The sequence below is a fragment of the Balaenoptera borealis genome (genome assembly GCF_965194805.1).
Source record: "Balaenoptera borealis genome assembly, chromosome: 7".
In the NCBI taxonomy this organism is placed as follows: Eukaryota; Metazoa; Chordata; class Mammalia; order Artiodactyla; family Balaenopteridae; genus Balaenoptera; species Balaenoptera borealis.
The window spans coordinates 24,382,186-24,398,312 of NC_138864.1; the positions used below are offsets into that span (position 1 = coordinate 24,382,186).

Below are 16,127 nucleotides of genomic sequence, written 5' to 3' on the forward strand. Positions count from 1 at the left end.
GCAGTCCAGTTAAGTCCAACCTAATGCAAATGCTCATTGCATTATGGTAACACTTTAGTGTTCGATGTTGTGTTATGATGTCTGTTAACTACTTATCACCTAGCTCAGAGAGTAAATCAAAAGTTCTTTTGCCAGAAATGACAAAGGAATAAATAAAATCACTTTGTGTACCAGATACATTTTCATGTTTCTTTGACAGCAGAGGCAGAGGCATCGTGGTACAGAGGAATGATCATGGATTTTTGGAGCTGGACCACTTGGGCTTAAATCCTGATTCTGTCTTTAACTAGCTCTATAACTTTAAACAAATTACTTAACCTTTCTAAACTTTAGTTTGAAATGGAGATAATTCCTGTTCACAAAACATTTTCAGGAGTAAAATAACTGATGTACAACAGTTGCTCATAAAAGATGCTCAATAATTATTAGTTCTCTCAACTTACAAATAGCCATCCTAGTAATCTATACTCTGTAGGTTGTTTGCTAAACCTAGAAATATGGTTTTTTTAGAATTGAAAGAATTTAACTCAATTCCTTCCCTCGATTTACAGATGAAGAAATCACAGTCTTCATCTAGAGAGGTAAAAGAAATCAGAGGTAAAAGAAATCAGAGGTAAAAGAATGTGCCCAAGAACTCAGAGCAGAATAGAACTAGAACCATTTTCTCTGAACACCTACCATCTTTCTAATATGCCTTATTGCCTCATATGTTTCCTAATGTTTAACTGAAAGATTTTATGGTACAGCCATATATCCATTTTATCTCTGCTTAAAGCATAAAGGGGATGATGGCTAATAGCGGTCTTGTGTTCCTGTGTTCTCTTTGCTAGTTACATGCTCTGGGGAAACTTCCTGGAACCAGGATGGCAGAGTTAAAAGCCAAGTACACCTTGCTGCATGATACCGTGATAAGGTATGCTATTTACCGATGTGAAGACACCTTTACTCACATCTCTGCTTCTTACTTGTAGTGGGACCTGTCTTATTTTTCATTTTCCCAAAAGCAGACTCTGAGACAAAGATTTGAGTTCAAGCGTTTTAAGAGGTGATACCAGAAATTATCGTGAGAGAGTGGGGAAGTGAGATGGGGAAGGGAGTTATCCAGCTGGGGATGTGTTAATCTTCAGGTTAACATTGCAGGCAACTGGACCTCAGTCTCACTGAGGACTCTCTGCGTGACTGTAGAACACGCCTCAGAGCTCTCCCACTGAAGGGTGAGGACGCTGGCATATTTGTTCACTAATTTCCATCCTTCGTTGATCAAAGATTGCTTCTACGTAGGTGAGCTCCTGGCACTTCTAGCTTACCCTGTGAGAAGTCAAGCAAGTTCCAATGGCCAGAGAAAGCTCTCAGGCAGAGGCATACAGATGCTGTTGCTATATATGATAACTGTCCATCGAAGCTACAGGTGACCCCTAGAGTGTGCCAAGGGGACTTTGGTGAGGCACTGACATTACCTGCTACAGGACGCTCCTGTAAGATTCTCTCCTCCCCACCTTTCTTCATCACTCAGAGGTGTAGGTTCTATGACAAGCCCAGCCTACATCTGCTGAGATTTCTGTCTTTACTTTTCACCTGTTCCTCCTATCCCTGGCTACTTGCCTTAGCCCAGTCCTAATCAGCAGAGGTCAGAAGACTAGGCTTCAACAGAATAATTCAACAAGGTTTCCTAAGCATCTGCCATCAGCCACTGGGAATCAAGAGGGAAGGAGAGTGAGAAAGAAGGGGAAATCCTGTTCCGCTGCTACTCCCAAGCCTCTTTCTTCCTTTTCCCCGCCTTCTGCCTCATAGCTTTGCGTGACATCTTCATTAAAATCCAAGGAGAGACACAGTGAATAGAAACTCCACCCTGTGATTTCCCAGCCATCCTCTCCCCCGATCTCCAACCATGACTCCTACTTCTTTTCTTGCCCATGCATTTGGCTACTCTGAGGATGGGAGCCTGAGGGAGGAGTGAAGGAGAAGAGCAGAACTGCATCCCTATGTTCCCTTCACCTGGCCTCCACCCCATACGTACCCAGCTCCATCTCCGTTCCTAACCAACCTCCAGTGTCAGAGAGCCATGCAGGACCAAGGCTATGGCGTTCTTTCTTTCTCCTTCCAGGTTGTGTTGCAAAACCATTACTTCCCTTCTGCTACCATATTTTACCCCCTCCTGACCCCTTAATTCCCTCTTTTGTGATTACAACCAATACCCACCACTCTCTCCCACCCCACTGCCTGGTGGGTGGGAGAGGCATGAAGATATAGACTCTTTACTCTTGCTGCTGGGGCCATAGCAGGACAGATACAGGCTGGAAATGCCGGACTGAAATTGAATGAGTCTTCCATAGAAACCACATTATAAGAGTTGTTAAATTCTCTTCTGCTGACGCTATATTTCAAGTCCATGTGTGTAAGTTACCACTTGTCTTCTGGCTGGAACCCTAACCACTTTGTTCACCTACTTTCTGAGGGAAAATGGGCACTATTGCCCAAGCCAATACCTTACAATTCCATAGTTGAAGACTCATGTTAAGGACATCAGGTAACTTCAGATTTACAAAGTATATACAAGGAAATTGAACTGTAAGAAATAACTCCAGCTTTCATTAACGGAAATTGCATCTATTATCTTTATAGCTGTCGTTGCTATTTGGTACCTAACGTAGCGCCTGGAACATATGATGTCCCAATAAATGTTCTGCTATTGAGCAAATGACATATTGAAGCCTGAGAAAATGGGTGGAGCTGGTAACTTCAGTTGAGACAGGCTTGATTAAGTTATTGGGCATCTCTGCAAATGAGCAGAAACCTGAAGATATCCCCCGGTGAGGAAAGTTGATGGGGAGCACACACACACACAAAGAGAGAGCTGCCTTTAAAACAGGAACTGGCAGGGTCTTGCTTCTGAACAGAAGAGATGGCAAATGTGAGGAAGTTGGGTTTCTGAGAAAGATAAATCAAGTCTGCCGGTAAGGCTGGAGCTGATGTTAGCGTATGATGCAGCATAGGTGAATGATTTCTAGAAGATTACTGGAGATTCCATTAAGTCCAGTTTCTATGTTCATTCAGTTCTGCCTCTAGCCAGATGCTTAACCCTTTTCCCAAGATAAAGCCAAAGCCATAGAATATAACGAGTTGTAGGAATCGCCCTCTGCCATGACATTCACGTCCAGCTGTAGCCAGGCACTGATGTTATGATCAGAAATCTGTAAATTAATTTAAGTCCATAATTTTACAGGAGAATTTTTCTTCCTAGTTTCCTAGCAAAGTGTCATTAGAAAACTTACTGTCTTTTCTTATCACTAAGGAAGAAAAGGTTTTCCTTCAATCAGGTCATGAGAGTCCAAGAATTTGAGAAAGCCAGGGTTGCTGGGGCAGCTGGAGGGAGGACCCACTCGTTTCATTATTATTCTTCCCACCCTTGGAAGGTCATGATCATTCTTTAAAGTCAAGTGCAAACATCACATTCCCATCCAACTAAGCCTTTGTCTGTCATCTCCCACCATCTTGATCAAGACACTAGTGGTAGCACTTGTCAGCTGGTATTACCTCTGCCTATTCACATCTGCTCCCCTCTGCTAGATTGTGAGCTCCATTTGCCTCTAGTACCTAGTGCAAGACTTGGCACAAAAATGCCACTGAATTGAAGTGAACCCAGGCACGGAAGGAACAGGGGCAGCAGTGTGGACATACCCCCTCCACTCCTCACTAGAACCCTCCCCACAGGAGTTACTAAAGGTATTGAAGGTGTACACTTCTCATTATGCAAATCTCTGTTTTTATGGGACCCAGCATGCAAGAGTCAGAGGTCCAACTGCTACAGGATGCCAAACATTTCACTGAGCAAATACAACAGCAGGAGTTTCACCTGAAGCAGGCTGATAATTTTCCACAGGCATTCACCACCGAGGTCTCCAAAATGAGAGAACAACTTCTCAAGTATCAAAATGAATACAATGCAGTGAAGGAAAGAGAGTTCCATAATCAGTACAGGTTGGATAGGTAAGTACATGATTCTCTCAAGCTCGCTGAAGACAGATACAAGCAGAGCTGTTTCCACATAAACGAAATGAGAAAAATTAGACTAACTGAAGAAGGAATTTTAGGTACAGTGAGTACGAGAGAGCAGTGTTAAGAGGACTACAAGCCTAGCTCTTTCCTTGATCCCCTAGAACAGGCAGTCCCTGAAAAAGAAGGTTACACAACTTGCAGTAAAAAGCTCAGGTGACAGGGAGATGCTCTCAGGAAGAGGAGATCCCTGTAGTGGGTTCCGTGGGTCAGGAAAGCCATACCCATCAGGAGCTGCACCCAAAGAACACACCCCATAGAACCAGGACTTGGCACACACTCTCCGCCTTTCCAGCCCTGGTCGTGGCCCCTTATCCTTCTGCGATATCAGATCCTATGTCTGCATGGCCAGTACCCCACAAGCACTTTCCAAACAAGCCGTATGTGAATGGAGGGTCACATCTGTTTCACTTGATTCTTCTAATATAGGAATGGGGACCACATAGTCAGCCCTATTCTCCTATTACCAGACTATTCCTTAGGATCAAGGAAGAAAGTGATGTCCTTTTGGAAGACACATTCACTTACTCAAATCTGGAGGATGTCATTCAGTGAACTAAAGCAGAAATGTACTGCTAGAAGGGATAAATGTTATTTCTAAAATCTCCTCTAACATTCCTCCTGTGAGTAGCAAGTCAGTGAAAGAGTTTGTTCAGCAAATCACACTATTTAGATTGAATTTCAAAACAACTGCAAACCAGGTTTTGTGCTATGTGCTGTGCCTGGGTACCGTAGAGAAAGCCAAACCATCTCTCCTTGAATTTGTTACCATTTAAGGTGACAGAACTTTCTCCGGCTATTTTTAAGAGTAGGTAGAGTTCCCTCAGAGTGAATGTAACTCAGTCCTGCCAAGAGATAAGCAAATGACTTGAGTGACCTTTGGAGGATTTTGCCCACCCTGGTTTTGAATCCTCTCTTTGGGGCCTATTATTTCAACTGGGGGATGAAGAAGACTAGCTTAATCAGGAGAATTATATTCAGGGGGAAAGAAATCTGAGTTCTTCTTTGTCTTTCAGTCTAAACTTGTTTCAGGCTCACCAGTGAGATCTGTAAAAAGAAAGCCTAGCTATTTCTGTGCTCTGTAAGCACTCTTTCAGTTGAGAAAATAATGAAATTAAAACAATTGGTGGCTGTTCATTAGTATTGAAAATAGGAATGCTTGACATTTCCACAAAAGGGTAAGAGGACCATAAGTCAGTTGATATTTAAATTGTTTAAAATTTCCAAGTATTCCTGCCAAGGGGAGAAGAAAAAAAAAAAAAAAAAAGACCAGAATTCTTGCCTTTTAGGTATAGACAGGCAAATTGTTCATTGAGTTGCTTGGGATGGGGCTGGAGGTGGGGGACTGTACATAGTGACCTACAGTAAACAAGGACATTCAAAATTAACATTTGCAGAAATGTTTAGTGTGTATTCTTTTTGGATTTGTTAACATGTAATACTGTAGCTTAAGCAAACTCCCTTGCATTCTCAAATACTAGCAGCTCAAGAATTAACAAACTTATTTTCATAAAAATAATGGTGATACCAAAAGAAATACCAGGAAAGAATTATAGCCTGTATACTTCATTGGCTTAACATATTTAATATTACATAGTATGGAAACAGATTCACTCAACACTCCCTCCCCAGGAAAAAAGTAGGTATTTCCATCCCCACATAAAAATAAAGAAACTAAGCCAGGGAGGGGAAAAAAAAACAAAACAGAACTATTCATCCAAATATTCAGATGATATTTTTCAAATCAGCACAACAAAATCTCGTTTTATTCAGAGCCTGAATAACAGAAGCCCAAATAACTAGCAGTCCTCCATCCCAGCATCTTTAGGAACTTCTGACTCATTGGCAGCTACTAAGAACAATATACTGTTCACATATGCTAGAGAAAAGATATTCCTCTATAATTTGGTTGATTTTCTTATGTTTTCACATAATATAAACTCCTATTAAATGCTAATGGTGAGTATAATTATACGATTGGTTAATAATTAAATCTGTTACAACAGTTCCTGGTTTTGGATTAATATTCATAGATGATCTCTTGATAAATATGCAGTTCAGGAAAGAATATGTAACCTACTTAAATAAATTAAGTAAATACATTACAAATAAGTAATGAAGTGATTAAATAAATACTGTTGAGAACCTATTTTAGAAACAAAGTAGAAGTCATTATCTTTCCAAAAACTTTCCCTGAAAAGACTTTTTAGTATTCTTTTCAAGGTTTTGCTTGCCTTCACTTTGTTACGTTTTGGGGGCTTCTCTGCTTACTAGTTAAGTCCTGAGATTTGGACAGCAAATCAATTGTGTCTCTCATGCTAAATCTGATATATTCTGACAAGTCTCCGTCAGCTGGGGAAACAGGGCCGTGGTCGGTCAGTGCTGTCTGTCATGGGTGTGGACGTGGAGAGGGGGACACGCGTGCTGCACGTGTGCAGGGCTATCCCAGTGTGATCGTGGCCTTAGTAACTATTTCCTCTGCCATAGCTGGTTCCCTGTTGGTGCTCACCCAGGGATTTAGCAGTCATTTTCCATTCTTAGTCCAACAGTAACAGCAAAATTGGAACCAAGAAACAAACAGATCTGGTAAGAAAGGAACAGAGGGATTATTTTAGTGATGTCTCTAGAATTCCAGAAAGTTAGAATATGACAGAGGGCCATACAGTTCATCAGGATTAGTAGTGAGGAAAAACTCACAGCTGGAGCAGATTTTACCTTCTAAACATAAAAAGAAAAAAACAAAACAAAAAAACCTTTCCTGCTCCCCCTGTGCCAACCAAGAACAGAGCGAGCTTAGATCAGGTTTTGCAGCGTATAGTCCTCATAACTGAAAGAGAAACACCCGAGATACACGTTTACGAGGCAGATCCAACCCTAAAACTAACGATTCCACTTTCTGTCCGGGCCTCCCCACCCAAGGCGACGTTTGAATTGCTTACAGACTTCCTGTGTGATTCTGATTCGTGTCAGAGTTTGAGAACTGTTCGTCCACAGAGTGGTCCTCAGCACTGACTACTCTAAGAATCACCTGAGTCCTCTCTCAGTGGCCACTCAGTCTGTGCTCCAGCACCTCCAGCGATGGGGGCTCACAGCCTCCCACAGCAGCCCAGCCCAGCCCAGCTTTGGGCAGCCTGACTCTTAGACGGCTTTCGCTTGTATTGGTTCAGAAATCTCCCTTCTTATAACTTCCACCCATTCAGGCTGGTTCTACTCCTGATGTGGACGACGCCTCTCGCACCTGGCAGCACACAGGGCTTCCAGCAGCCCCTCTTCACCCACAAGTCCTTAAAACCAAAATCCTTTGATGACGTGGTTTCAGTTCTGACTCTTGCTGTAGAAAAGTAATGAATCCTGAGGAGCTCTGACACTGAAGCACCCCTTAGTCAGAAAAGCTGAAAATGTCAGATTTAGATTTTAATGTCAGTTTGAAAGTTTACAGGTTTATGTATATCAAGAGGCACACGTACAATAACTTTTTTTCATCCCGGTAATGCCACGCAAAAACGAGAACCCAAAAGGAGAAAACAGACAATGCATAAAGATGTTGATTACATTATTATTTATAAAAGCAAAAACTCTAAAGCAATCTAACTTCTAAAAAATAGTGGAATATTTCAATAGCAATGTATTCCAAAGGCAGCTTGATACTGAAAAGCACCCTGGAGTCACATAGAGCTGGGTTTGAAAATCAGTTCAGCCTTGACTGGTGACTTTGGAAGAGGTGCCTAACTCCTCAGTTTCTTCACTTGTACAGTGAAGGTAACAATAGCTACTTAGAAAGGATCTGCAGTTTAGAAATGATGTTTGTGAAGAACCTGGCATATAGTAGGTTCAGTATATGTTAGATAATATCAATATTTAGGATTATTTTATTATGGTACATCCACCCACTAGAAAACCTTGAAACTAGCTATTAAACTATTAATTATGAAGTCCGTTTTGCAACTTGGGAAACTATTTTAATTACACGTTAGGTAAAAATGGATTCAATCATATATACATATTTAATATAATTTCATTAAAATATACAAGGAAAATAAAAATGATATAATGTGGTATGAGAGGGGTGGGATTATGAATGATGTATTTCTATAAATAAAAGTATACATCTTTTAAAGGAAAAAAGTCAATGTTTCTTAACAAAAAAGAAAAAATCAGATGGCTTCACAGGCGAATTCTGTCAAGAATTTAGAGAAGAGCTAACACCAATCCTTCTGAAACTCTTCCAAAAAACTGCAGAGGGAGGAAAACTCCCAAATTCGTTTTACGAAGCCACCATCACCCTGATACCAAAACCAGAAAAAGATATCACAAAAAAGAAAATTATAGACCAATATCACTGATGAACACAGATGCAAAAATCCTGAACAAAATACTAGCAAACAGAATCCAACAACATATTAAAAGGATCATACATCATGATCAAGTGGGATTTATCCCAGGGATTCAAGGACTCTTCAATATATGCAAATCAATCAATGTGATATACCATATTAACAAATAAAGGAATAAAAACCATATGATCATCTCAATAGATGCAGAAAAAGCTTTTGACAAAATTCAACACCCATTTATGATAAAAACTCTCCAGAAAAGGGGCATAGAGGGAACCTACCTCAACATAATAAAGGCCATATATGACAAACCCACAGCAAACATCATACTCAATGGTGAAAAACTGAAAGCATTTCCACTAAGATCAGGAACAAGACAAGGATGTCCACTCTCGTCATTCTCATTCAACATAGTTTTGGAAGTCCTAGCCACGGCAATCAGAGAAGAAAAAGAAATAAAAGGAATACAAATTGGAAAAGAAGAAGTAAAACTTTCACTGTTTGCAGATGACATGATACTATACACAGAAAATCCTAAAGATGCCACCAGAAAACTACTACAACTAATCAATGAATTTGGTAAGGTTGCAGGATACAAAATTAATGCACAGAAATCTCTGGCATTCCTATACACTAACAATGAAAAATCAGAAAGAGAAATTAAGGAAACACTCCCATTTACCGCTGCAACAAAAAGAATAAAATACCTAGGAATAAACCTACCTAAGTAGGTGAAAGCCTTGTACTCAGAAAACTATAAAACACTGATGAAAAAAATCAAAGATGACACAGAGATGGAGAAATATACTATGTTCTTGGATTGGAAGAATCAACAGTGTGAAAATGACTATACTACCCAAAGCAATCTACAGATCCAATGCAATCCCTATCAAACTACCAATGGCATTCTTCACAGAATTAGAACAAAAAATTTTACAATTTGTATGGAAACACAAAAGACCCTGAATAGCCAAAGCAATCTTGAGAAAGAAAAATGGAGCTGGAGGAATCAGGCTTCCTGACTTCAAACTATACAACAAAGCTACAGTAATCAAGACAGTATGGTCCTGACACAAAAACAGAAATATAGATCAACGGTACAGGATAGAAAGCCCAGAGGTAAACCCACACACATATGGTCACCTAATTTATGACAAAGGAGACAAGAACATACAATGGAGAAAAGACAACCTCTTCAATAAGTGGTGCTGGGAAAACTGGACAGCTACATGTAAAAGAATGAAATTAGAACACTCCCTAACACCATACACAAAAATAAACTCCAAATGGATTAAAGACCTAAATGTAAGACCAGACACTATAGAACTCTCAGAGGAAAACATAGGAAAAACACTCTTTGTTTGCACAGCAAAGGAAACCATAAACAAGACGAAAAGACATCCCTCAGAATGGGAGAAAATATTTGCAAATGAAACAATGGACAAAGGATTAATCTCCAAAATATACAAACAGCTCATGGAGCTCAATATCAACGAAACAAATAATTCAATTAAAAAATGGGCAGAACACCTAAATAGACATTTCACCAAGGAAGACATACAGATGGCCAAGAGGCACATGAAAAGTTGCTCAACATCACTAATTATTAGAGAAATGCAACTCAAAACTACAATGAGGTATCACCTCACACCGGTCACAATGGCCATTATCAAAAAATCTAGAAACAATAAATGCTGGAAAGGGTGTGGTGAAAAGTGAACCCTCCTGCACTGTTGGTGGGAATGTAAATTGATACAGCCACTATGGAGAACAGTATGGAGGTTCCTTAAAAAACTAAAAATAGAACTACCATATGACCCCGCAATCCCACTCCTGGGCATATACCCTGAAAAAACCATAATTCAAAGAGAGACATGTACCACAATGTTCACTGCAGCACTATTTACAAGAGCCAGGACATGGAACCAACCTAAATGTCCATCAACAGGTGAATGGATAAAGAAGATGTGGCACATATATACAATGGAATATTACTCAGTCATAAAAAGAAACGAAATTGAGTTATTTGTAGTGAGGTGGATGGACCTAGAGTCTGTCATACAGAGTGAAGTAAGTCAGAAAGAGAAAAACAAATACCATATGCTAGCACATATATATGGAATCTAAAAAAAAAAAAAAAGAATGGCACTGATGCACTGATGAACCTAGTGGCAGGGCAGGAATAAAGATGTAGACATAGAGAATGGACTTGAGGACACGGGGCGGGGGAGGTGGAAGCTGGGGCGAAGTGAGAGTAGCATCGACATATATACACTACTGAATGTAAAATAGTTAGCTAGTGGGAAGCAGCTGCATAGCACAGGGAGATCAGCTCCGTGCTTTGCGATGACCTAGAGAGGTGGGATAGGGAGGCTCAAGAGGGAGGGGATATGGGGATATATGTATGTATATGGCTGATTCACTTGGTTCTACAACAGTAACTAACACAGTATTGTGAAGCAATTACACTCCAATAAAGATTTAAAAAAAAGAGAGAGAGAGAAAATGGATGATATGATAGAAGTGTAATTTAAAATGTCCTAAAGAATTATCCATTTTATGTTTGTTTAAGAAAATATCATTTTATATTTAAAGAAACGACTGTTAAGTCTTATCTTGTGGGAGAGTTTCACATCACCATTTTGAAACTCTGGGACACTCAGGTGGTCTTTTCAATCCAGAGATGGCAGCACACTACCACCCCCTGGTGGCAACACGGCTGAGGTGTAGGATCAACAGCTTGGAAGTAAAACAGCAATTTATATGCAAGTTCTAAAACGAAAGGTGTAAGTGTTCAAAACTCTGAAAAAATTCAACTTCAGCCTGTGGGCCACACAACTAACCTATATTAAATTCCATGTGGTGCATACTTATTACACAAATGTTAATTTACTTTATTGCAAATACAATTTCATAAAAATAAACCTGGTATGCATGCATCTTTAGACCTACTGGCTAGTGGGATCTGATAATTTGATGAAAGCAGTAGAGGCTGTAGCAGTAATCCAGGCAGGTACTAGTTTATTGCAAATAAAAGAAAAAGTCCAGAGCCTGCCTGAAGGAACTTGAGTCTGGGGGGCAGTTCGTGCTCCCAAGCAGTTACAATATGATGAGAGAACTGCTTTGATGGGTGTGTGTACAGTGTTGAGGGAGGATTGGGGAGGGAGCCCCTAAATGGGTCTGTGGGACTCAGTGAAGCCATCACAAAGGATGGACACCAGGTCTGGCAAACACACCTGGGAGTGCATTCTGAGAAGAGAAAATAGAAAGTTATTACTGTGGAAATAGTTTACTTTTTTGTACCTTGTCAAAGTTGTTTTTGTTTTTTTCTTTCTTTTTTTTTTTTTTTTTTTTTTTTTGCAGCTTAATGGAAGAGAAAAGCCTCATAATAAAGGAATTCGAGAAGATACCTAAGCCAGGAGTAAGTCTTAGATGATCTAGACTTTGTTAAATACAGCTGGACTGAAACATCCCTTTTGATAAATATTAATGTTTATCACACAACCATACCCTGAAACATTTGAAAGGCCCACAAATCTTAACAATGGATGGTGCTGAAAGGAATATCTGCATAACTTTTACAGTAAACATAAGTGGCGCCTATTACAGGATTTAGCTATTTGGCATCTAATTCAGGTTATGTTTAGTTGGACAATATCTGCTTTGTTTTCAGAAGAAAAAAGGGTTGGCCCTTAAAAACATTATTTTTGCTATAGCTATTACTCTCATAGCTTCCTGACTGTCTCAAGCTTATTACAAGAAATTTTTATAAAGGTGTATCACTTATTAATTCCTTCCTAACAAACTGCCCCAAAACATAGTGGTTTAAAACAACAGCCATTTCTTATTTTCCTCAGTTCTGAATTCTTCTGGTCTGAGCTGGCTCATTTGGGGCTGGAAGGCCTAGGATGGCTTCATTCATATGTCAGCCAGTTGGGCCGCTAGTCGGTCTAAGGTCACATGTCACTGGTTACTCTCATGATGGTGGAAGGGTTTCCAGTCTCAGGAAAGAGACAGACAATCTCAAGAGAGGGCAAACCCCAACACACGCACTTGTCAAGCCTCTGCTAAAATCATTGTTGGTAACATCACATTGGTCCAAGCAAGTCTCATGGTCACATCTAGAATCAATGGGGAGAGAAATAGGTCCTACCTCTTAATGGGAATAAGGACAAAGACATATTGCAAGGAGGCATGCAAACAAGAATAGGAGGAATTTATGTCCCATTTTTTGCAATCTATCATAGAAAGTAAATACAGAGATCATCATACTTTGCATTGCTTTCACCTTCTAAACGGTTATATTTAAAAAGTATGTTGTTGGTGGTCTAATTCCAAGGCATAGAGTAAAATGTCTTTACTCTATAAGCATAGAGTAAAATGCTATAATATATGAGTATGAATATATTGATACCTCATATTATATATTAATATAATTATGTATATATTATATACTAGTACAGAAGTATGCCTAACCATCATTTTCAACACAGATTCTGTGGGAAAAAGCATTTTGAATTTTAATTCCAGACCATAGGATCACCAATTTTACCCTCTCGCAGCCACAGTGGAGGAGGAGGAGGGTGATATGCAGAAAGGCCAGAGCAGGCTAAATGGATCCTTCCACTTAGTCATTAGTAATGTGTGGACTTTCTGAGTATAAGAAGGCTTCTCTCTCACAAGTCAAACACTCCCCAGATAATCAGTCATGGGAAACCTGTTAGGAGTCTGGGGCAGAGGGCATTTGGGGATAATGTGCCTGAGTTAGAGAAGTAGTATTAATAAGAGAGCAGGGGATTAAGGAGTGCCAAGGATAAGATATTCCAAATATGAACTTCCTAATCTTTAATTCTCATGTGTGACTCAGGGTAACCATAAACCAGATATTCAAAGATTATTTGCATCTGGTGTTGCCAAATCACAAAGCTACTAGAAAAGAGCCTGGAAATTTTTACTAATGCTTTTTGGTATGAAATAAATATTAACTCAGAAAAAGGAAACACTTAAAATCTACATAGGAAGATAAAAAAGAGCATTAATTTAAAAATGAGTTCAAATCTAATGTAAAATGTTTAACACATGCAGTATAATTGCCATGCCTTTAATGAAGAGGTCAGAAATCAGAAGTTGCATTTAACTTTGCAAGAAATCATTCATGAATCTCAAAACAAATATAATCAAAATGGTGAGTAAACTTATTTTTAATTTGATTTTTAGGGAGACAAATGTTTGCTCTGACTCTGTATAATCTGATAATTTTCATGACTTTTAAAGGAAATGGAGAAGAAGATGAGAATATTGAGAGAAAGCACTGAAGAATTACGTAAGGAAGTAATGCAGAAGAAATTAGAAATTAAAAATTTACGGGAAGATCTGACATCCAAGCAAAAGCAATTACTAAAGGAGCAGAAGGAACTAGAAGAATTGTTCGAATATCAGGTCACCTTAAAGGTATGTTACTCACAGCTCATAAATATTTAAACATTGTGCCTGCAAGGACATAAAGGTGCATGGGTATGAAGATTGACTGCAAAGGTTTGACAAAGACCGAAACACACAAACTGAAATGTTCTGCATTGTGATTGATCCTATCAGACTAAACCTGGGCTCTGGGAATTCACAAAAGACTCTGGAGTGTTTGGTAGCATCACTCTAAACTGGAGTCCTGACCTGGAAAAAAGGCCTCTCTAAACCTCACCAAGCATTTTTCAATATTGGAAATGAGTGTCACAAACACAATCACTTCCTTCAAGAGCAACCAAATGTTCTAACCTCTTCTGTATACTGTTATGACTGCATCCTTCTTTGTCTGTTTGATTCCACTTCACTTCCCTCTCACCGTGAAAGTGATGCAAGGCCTGTATTTATGTTTTAGGAGATAATTAAAATTCATTTTATTTTGAAACCTTTGTATAATAGGTCTCAAAACAATCAAAGTAACCTAGACTTATGTCTTAAAATTACATCTGAGACACCTTGGCTTAGAGGACAGTTATGATTCACTTTGACCTCCTTTTCCTTAAGAGTCAGAGCAGTCAGCCAAGACGTACCCAGCTGCCACCCGGAACACAGGCACTGAGCACAGGTGGATTTACAAGGAACCCAATGAAACTAAGGCTTCATTCACATGCACGAACCACCGCCAAGGCCCTGAACCTAATTATCATTTATAACTTTTGATTCTTTTTCTTAAAAAGAGCTCCCCAGGACTTCCCTGGTGGCGCAGTGGTTAAGAATCCACCTGCCAATGCAGGGAACACGTGTTCGAGCCCTGGTCCGGGAAGATCCCACATGCCGCGGAGCAACTAAGCCCGTGTGCCATAACTACTGAGCCCACGTGACACAACTAATGAGCCCACGTGTCTGGAGCCCGTGCTCCGCAACAAAGACAAGCCACCGCAATGAGAAGCCCACTCACCGCAACGAAGAGTAGCCCCCGCTCGCCGCAACTAGAGCAAGCCTGTGCACAGCAACGAAGACCCCAACGAAGCCATAAATAAATAAATAAATTTATAAATAAATAAATATATAATACTCAAAAAAAAAAAAAGAGCTCCCCAAATTGTACAAGTTTCAGTCTCACAAAACTTAGATCTGCCTCAAGACTGAGCAAGATCCCAGGGAGAAATGCACCACACTGCAGGGATGTCTTCAACCCCCAAGCATCTGTGTTACGCCAGACCCCAAAGTCCAGTGTGATCCTCAGGCAGGAAGGGGCTCTTCCACAACCCCTGCCATGTACATAAGATTCTTGAGGTTAAAAGCGAATCTTCCGCGAATCCACAGAGCACAGTGCAAAGTGGCGTTAGACAAAACTAGCTTCTGATCTTGGCCTGGCCATTTACAAGCTGTGTGAGTTTGGGAAAATTATTTACCTTCACTTAGCCTCGGTCTTAGGCAGGGTCCCCTAGAAGCAGAGATTAAGACAAGTATTCACCGAGCAGGAGCTCTAAGGAGAATCCCATAGGGTAGTGAGGGAAACAGGATAGAGGTGGGGTTCCGAAGCCGGGCCAAAATATGGTTTCAGGAGAACCCTCCTTTCAACCTGATGCCATGAATTGCACCACAGAGGCTGTTCCACCCTGAGGCAGAGGGATGAGCTGCTGTATCTCCACATTGGAGGGGTCACAGCCTGCCCCCCTCCTCCTTCCACCCCCCATCCCCCGACAAGGCAGCTCTGCCAGCCACGGCAATCCTGTGGAGAGAACAAGCATGAGCTGTCAGCAGCCTCTGCAACCTCTGAGGGACGGGTGTACCTCCATAAAGGGAATCTAGGCAGAGCGCCCAGAGGATGCGTTACACTCAGTTAGCTCCTCTTTAAAATGGTAACAACCGTTACCATCTTGTAAGGTCATTATGAACATTAAATGGAATAATTAAAGCACACTGCATAGTACAGGACAGATAGTAAGAATTCTACACCTTGTAGTTCTTTTCTCTTTCCTGTTTAATTTGCTTGACTGCTTCTGGTCCAAGACTACATAATTTAACATGGTTCCATTTCTTTACTAGGATGAAGTGGTCCACCATCAATCCATTCCCGTACAGATTGGAAAAGAGATAGAAAAAACAACGCGCAAAAAAGTGTATGGCTTAATTTGATTTTTTACCCCTCCCAGCCCACGCTCCCCCAAGTTATGTGTGCATGCGAAAACAAGAATATTAACCACTGAACACATCAAATTACTGTTATAATTTTAGATATATCTGCATTTGGCCCTGTCTAGGTTGTATATATCA

At 40.2% G+C, this 16,127-nt stretch overlaps 1 protein-coding gene across 7 annotated transcripts in view; it reads left to right on the top strand.

Moving 5' to 3' along the window:
* CCDC146 (coiled-coil domain containing 146) overlaps positions 1-16,127 on the top strand; it is a 139,445-nt gene that overhangs the window by 88,768 nt on the left and 34,550 nt on the right. For 6 of the 7 annotated variants that reach the window (XM_082399332.1, XM_082399335.1, XM_082399338.1 and 3 more), the window contains exons 3-7: positions 831-913; positions 3,778-3,987; positions 11,751-11,808; positions 13,662-13,838; positions 15,900-15,973. In XM_082399332.1, coding sequence (XP_082255458.1) covers positions 831-913; positions 3,778-3,987; positions 11,751-11,808; positions 13,662-13,838; positions 15,900-15,973 — 602 coding nt within the window. The remainder of the gene's footprint in view (positions 1-830; positions 914-3,777; positions 3,988-11,750; positions 11,809-13,661; positions 13,839-15,899; positions 15,974-16,127) is intronic. The other variant, XM_082399336.1, reaches the window with a different exon arrangement.